The 6,726-nt window shown below is 37.7% G+C and overlaps 1 protein-coding gene and 1 pseudogene across 1 annotated transcript; one reads left to right on the forward strand and one right to left on the reverse strand.

Moving 5' to 3' along the window:
- The first annotated feature begins 92 nt into the window (after window positions 1-92).
- On the forward strand, window positions 93-3,128 carry LOC108996735 (annotated as a pseudogene).
- Window positions 3,129-4,149: 1,021 nt separating this feature from the next.
- LOC108996755 lies at window positions 4,150-5,210 on the reverse strand. The gene is made up of 3 exons (XM_018972773.2): window positions 5,129-5,210; window positions 4,434-4,760; window positions 4,150-4,310 (listed from the first exon to the last, which is right to left on the reverse strand). The coding sequence occupies exons 1-3, from the start codon at window positions 5,208-5,210 to the stop codon at window positions 4,150-4,152; spliced, it is 570 nt and encodes a 189-aa protein (XP_018828318.2).
- Between the last annotated feature and the right edge of the window lie 1,516 nt (window positions 5,211-6,726).

The following is a 6,726-nucleotide window of genomic DNA, read 5'->3' on the forward strand; positions in this document are numbered from 1 at the left end:
CACTCTTTTTGAAACAACGACCGACCGAAGGCTGCTGTTTTTACTTTATACTCCGTCATTGACGGCCTATAAAACAACACAAAACTCCCGTCATTCCCAATCACGCACCACACACACAAACAGACGGACACTCACAGTGAGCAAGCTTGAAGATGCGGGAGATCCTTCACGTACTAGGCGGGCAATGCGGGAACCAAATCGGGGCGAAGTTCTTGGAGGTGGTGTGCGCGGAGCATGGGATCGACCCTACCGGGAGGTACCAGGGCGACAACGACTTCCAGCTCGAGCGCGTTAATGTCTACTACAACGAGGCCAGTTGCGGCCGATTCGTTCCCCGCGCTGTCTTCATGGACCTCGAGCCCGGCACTATGGACAGCGTCAGATCCGGCCCTTACGGCCAGATTTTCCGGCCCGATAACTTCGTTTTCGGCCAGTCCGGGGCCGGCAACAACTGGGCCAAGGGCCATTACACCGAGGGTGCCGAGCTCATCGACTCCGTTCTCGATGTCTTCAGGAAGGAGGCCGAGAACTGTGACTGCTTGCAAGGTCCTCCACTCCAATATTCTTCTCTATTTTCGACAGTCTCCTGTCTCCTTTGTTTCTATTAGGTAAACCGAGCTTTTAACTTTGTTCTCTCTCTGTCTCTGTCGCTCTCTTCTTTGTTGTATTACTAACTCTTTTCGTTTAAGGAAGCCTCTATTTTTTGGGACATCTTTTTTTGTGTTATTCCTGTATTCTAAGTGTGGAAATTGCTTTCATGAGCATTTTGCGTTTTATGATTTTATTTTGGTTTATATTGCGCTCTCGATATCATGTTAAACACTCATCATGCAATGAGGATTACTTACTCTTGTTTTCCAACATCTAAATCCGACTTTGCTCGCTTGCTAAATATTTGTGCTTCGGAAAAACCGTACTTGGTTTTTTTCAAAAAAATCCTTGTTTTGGTACCGACCTACTTCAATGGATTGATATTTTGGGGACCTCACGTATTATTATGCAAACAGCTGCACAATTTGATGTACTGAAATGAAATTCGAAGAATCAGTTATTGTTTCTTCGCATTATCCAAAAATGGTTTGTGTTACTGATAACTAGTTTTCATTGGATGATTGCGATTAGGAGTGAGGGACTTGGCCTCCAGCTGGTTGTATAAAACTTCCAATGCTTTTGGAGACTAATAGAATCTAAGTCCTGTGCCGAGTTGCTTTGTTGATCAATACTTCATGACTTTGTTTGATTTTAACTTATACTTTTGTAGGGATTTCAGTATGAAAGTAGCATGTTTTATAATTTCGAAGGGCTTGCATATCATATCCTGTGATGGTAACGAGTTTTTTTTTCTTACTCTTAAGGTTTCAGGTTTGCCACTCCTTGGGAGGGGGAACTGGGTCAGGCATGGGAAATCTTCTCATTTCCAAGATCAGAGAAGAGTAACCAGATCGAATGATGCTCAATTTCTCTGTTTTCCCATCTCCTAAGGTGTCTGATACAGTTGTTGAGCCCTACAACGCAACGCTCTCTGTTCATCAGCTCGTGGAGAATGCAGATGAGTGTATGGTCTTAGACAATGAAGCTCTTTATGACATTTGCTTCCGAACATTGAAGCTCACCACTCCAAGCTGTGAGTTTTTTTGGTCTTTTTTTTTTTCATTATTATATTTTATTTAGTTAAGGGGTGAAAAGCATAAATCGTCTTACCTAATTCATTGAACCCTTGGAATGTGACCTTAAAAGGTATCCTCTATTCTCATCTTAGATCGATGATGCTGGCTTACTCATTGAAAAATGATAGCTGATGTTGGTTGGCTCAGCCTTGTTTCTGAAACAACACAAAGATACTAGTTTGGGTTAGTTCCACATGCAGACTCGAGCCTCTTGCTTTCTTGGAAGATTGGTACTGAGTGACTAAAACCAGAATAACATGCGTGGCTGGGATAGATAATTACTTATCAGAAAAAGAGATTTGGATAGATAATATTATTGGGAATATTTGAATGGAAATCAATTAGCGAGATTAAGTATTTGTATGTTTGGTCCTTGGACTTTTTCCATTAGTTCGGGTATAGTGCAAGAGTTGGGGATCTTTTATTTTATTTGAATCGTGTGTATATGCTTCATTTTAGACAAAATCGATGTTTGATACCTCTACCCAGCTGACTAATAATTTTTGTATATTCCAGTTGGAGATCTGAATCACTTGATTTCTGCCACCATGAGTGGGGTTAATTGCTGTCTTCGCTTCCCTGGTCAACTCAATTCAGATCTCCGCAAACTTGCGGTTAATCTAATCCCATTTCCTCGGTTGCACTTCTTCATGGTTGGATTTGCTCCACTTACATCCCGTGGGTCACAGCAGTATCGTGCCCTTACTGTGCCTGAGCTCACTCAACAGATGTGGGATGCGAAGAATCTGATGTGTGCTGCTGATCATCGACATGGCCGATATCTAACTGCATCTGACATGTTTCGTGGCAAGATGAGCACTAAGGAAGTTGATGAGCAGATGATAAATGTGCAGAACAAGAACTCATCCTACTTTGTTGAGTGGATCCCCAACAATGTGAAGTCCACTGTTTGTGATATCCATCCAACTGGTTTGAAAATGGCTTCAACATTTATTGGCAATTCCACATCAATCCAGGAAATGTTCAGGAGAGTCAGTGAACAGTTTACAGCCATGTTTCGCAGAAAGGCTTTCCTGCATTGGTATACAGGAGAAGGGATGGATGAAATGGAATTTACAGAGGCAGAAAGCAACATGAATGATCTAGTTTCTGAGTACCAGCAGTACCAAGATGCTACAGCGGATGAGGATGGGTATGATCATGAAGATGAGGAGGAAATTCAGGAGGAGGCTTAAGTACTAATATAATTTCTGTTTCTCCGCTTATTACAGTCATGTTGTGGTGTAAATGTGTCTGTTTTGTTCCTGAATACCTTATTTGAGGTTTGTATTGTTGGAATATGGTTGGTTTTTAGGCATGCTGTCTCTCGTTTGCTTTCGGTGTTATAGTCTAGGGAGCTCTGTTTTTGAGACGTGATACTATGAGTTATGTTTTTGATCAAGTAGGAGCCTCGCAGGTGGAGTGAATCGGTTTCTGGTCTAGCCCCATAGTTTTCTTCTGTTTTTCTTCCACGTTTAAGAAGTTTGCCTTGATAGATTTTGTAATCATTCATCTCGTTACAAAACTCACTTTTCAGCTCAAATTCCCCAATTTGAGTTATAGCTGAACCGAGAAGTCAAGTATCCAGAAAAAATCAGGAGGGAGCATCATAAGTTGGTCAAAAGTATAAAGACAGTAACTTCATCCAAACTCCTTTGCTTTCTTTCCAACAACGGTTCTGACTATTGATATCAATTCCACTAACTAAAAATTGACTGAAAAACATTAGGCAGAAACACCTAAATGCTGACTTCATTGTTGACATGTGACATGACTTGAAGCGTGCATTCGGAGGGATATTTCTCTTTCCTTAAAGAGAATTACTATAAATATAAAAAGATTATATTAAAATAAGTTCACAAATTGATGTGACTTATGTGATACGTTAGATTTATTTTATATTAAAAATAACTTTACAATCTGACATATTGTATCAAGTCATATCAATTTGTAGATTTATTTTTATGTAATTAATTTGTGACTAAAATATTTTTCTTTCAGTAAAAGCATTCGGTATAAATTGCTTAAGATCAGGGACCTATCCAAAGGGGCCATAATTGGAAGACTGAAAAGAGAACCGCAGCAGCCCATGAACTCAACCATGGTTTTCTTCCTCTTGACTCTCATAATAAAAGTTCACACTTGAAGCTCATTAGATGCAGGACAACAAAAGAAATGAATAAAAAGAGTGCAATCAGATGTTTGGGATTATGTTTTTCTTCCATCATATGAATTTCAATCCAAAGATAATTTTTAAGTTGGACACAACATGAGCGCGATAAATAAACTTTCCTTTCATTTCCAAACCATATAAAAAAGCACACAAAGTACATGACTACGATACCGCACAAGTACCTTCTATAAAGCCTCTACAGATCATGAGTATGAGCTAGCTAGGAACGTACACACATAACTTAATATATATATATATATATATATATATATATATATATATATAAGGCTTGGAATAATCATTTGTTTTTTAGTATGGCAATGGTGCCAGTGCTGGGGCAGCTATTGGTGCATCCGTGGACTTGACATGCTCATGCACAGGTCCTGCTGCAACAAAACCAGAACTTAGGATCTCAAACGTTCCTCGCCTCGGATTTGAATCTACTTCACAGAATCTGGGAAGAAACACACCTACCAAATATATATATATATATATATATATATATAAATTAGAGAAAATTGTTAATAAATAAGTTCCCAGAAATTATATTTAAAAAAATATATGCTCGAAACTTTATTGATCTTGATGCTTACCTTCACCAGCAGCAAGATTGAAGTATAGATCAACAACATTGGGGCAGCTGTCGTAGCACAGAGGCGAGCAAAGCTTTTCCGTGAAGCGAGACTCCAGGAGGGAATCTGAAGAGATTCCAAGCGTTTTCCTGTCAAGCCCGCATGCTTTGATGCATTGGTCAATCTCGATCCATCCCTTCAATTTGTCGGCTTCAATCTCCGATGTACGGCATGCATATGCTTCTTCCCCGCTCCTTCTCACAAGCTTCTCAAGCACACAACGCTTGCCGGAGGATGACACTGCAAATGCACATGTGTCCCGGTCTAGATGCTCACATGTTATTTCTCCTGCATGCAATTAATTACCATGGTTGGATGAAAACCGAATCATAAGTACTCCTAACATAAGAAGCTAGCAGCCTTAAATGGTTCATGAATGTAATGCAGTAGTGCGTGAAGATTTCGAAGGTAGAATATATATATACGATGATCACAGTGGATTAGAAACATATAAAATAGGTGAATTTTCACGAGTACTAATCTCATATATCATGAAAATGCAATTTTACGTACCAATAAATTGTAAGGTAGCTATAATAAATCCAACATCCTAGCATTAAGAAATTAATAAGAACATGCGTGCAGGATATAAAGGAGGACAAGAGGTAGGTTTCTTGATCCTGGTTTTGGTGTTGGAAAACTTATACCATACGTACCGAGAGTGATCTGCACAAAGAAGCAAAGTGCAAGAGCCAGGATCGCCAGGCCGGTCTTCAAGCTAATATATTTTGACGCCATGACACAGTTCCAACGTAAAAGAAGATATATACTGCTGGTACTGGATGCCTAAATTAATTAGATTTTCGTAAAATTAAGTAGTGGTAAAGACTGATCTGTGTTTCTCCTACGTACGTACGAGTCAGTATTCTGCAAAGCTTAGTGGGTAGCTAGGAGCATTTATAGTTGCTTCAATGATCACTGTAGAATGGAGAAAACAGACACGAAGAAGAATTTCAAGTTTAAGAAATCAAGGTCGCAGTAGTGAACCTTACTTTGGATGTTAGCGAATTAGATGTATGGAGCTTGGTGCATGGATGCATGCGACCCCGGCCATATATGCATGGAGGTCCGTGCTTGAATGGTTCCTCTACGATCCCCGACCCATGCAGAAGATTTCAAATACTAGTCAATGACTGAATGCTGCTATAATGGCGGATGCATGGCTATAGCTAGCTGTATCGTCATGTCCTCACTTAACTTGCATGTGAAAACACTAGGTGATCGTTTTCATGATCTGCAGGACGTCGGTACTGATCGATCGATGAAGGTTCCCAAATTTAGTATTTAGTATAAATGCTAAATTTTGTTCTCTCTTGCACCACAAAAATGAACATGATGATGATTAGAAGGAAAAATAATATTTGAGCTAGCGTTGCGGCCTTGGCTGTGTCGGTACGTGGAATTTGTTACGTAACGTACGCAACCATGCATTTAAATTGGCAAAAATATGCGTTCATTAATGCTAGGAGCAATTATTACTTTTATTCGGAAGTTATACAGATGAGATAAAATGAGATGAGATAAGATAAAATGAGACAAATAGTAATAAAATAATTTGTGAATATTAATGAAATAATTTATGTTAAAATTTTAATAAATTTTTGGAAAATATTTAGAGAGAGAAAGTTGAATAAAAAATTATAAAATTAAAAGAAAGTTGAATAAAAAATTATAAAATTAAAAGAGAGTTAGAATATAATTTTTTAATATAATTTTTATTTTATGATTTGAAAAATTGAATTATTTTTTATGTTTTGTTTAGAAGTTAAGGAAATTTGTAATGATTAGGTAATGATTAGATAAAAAAGTCGAAAAGATAAAAACTTGATTTTTGAAAAATATTTATATTGAAATTTGAAAAATTTTTGAAATTTTTTAGATTTCAAAAATTTGTGAAACCAAACCAAACCTAAATCTCTGGTTGATATTGTTGCAATATTTAGGGTAAAATCATGGTTGTATATTTTGTTATGTAGGCACTACAACAAATAGTAGCTTTTGGGACATAATTTTTCCCGTGAATACTATTTGGTAACAAATAATTACGTTTTGTCACCAAATTCACGTCGTCAGAAGATTCTCGCCGCAAATAACTATATTGAACCATTTTATTTGTCATGAGTTACAATCTGTGAAAATTAAAGATTTTTTTCTACAAAATTAAGTTCGTCAGAAAAAGTTTATAGATAATACTTTTTTACTATAACATATGCATTCGTTAGTGATGGAATTGGCAAGTGACAAAAACTTTACA

Source organism: Juglans regia, chromosome 10, assembly GCF_001411555.2.
Source record: "Juglans regia cultivar Chandler chromosome 10, Walnut 2.0, whole genome shotgun sequence".
In the NCBI taxonomy this organism is placed as follows: Eukaryota; Viridiplantae; Streptophyta; class Magnoliopsida; order Fagales; family Juglandaceae; genus Juglans; species Juglans regia.

Bases quoted from the DNA above. Each gene is read 5' to 3' on its own strand.
- LOC108996755 (XM_018972773.2), bottom strand. From the start codon at position 5,210: ATGGCGTCAAAATATATTAGCTTGAAGACCGGCCTGGCGATCCTGGCT. The intron at 4,761-5,128 runs GTACGTATGGTA...AATTGCATGCAG, and splicing joins CTTTGTGCAGATCACTCTCG to GAGAAATAACATGTGAGCAT. The intron at 4,311-4,433 runs GTAAGCATCAAG...TATATTTGGTAG, and splicing joins CAATCTTGCTGCTGGTGAAG to GTGTGTTTCTTCCCAGATTC.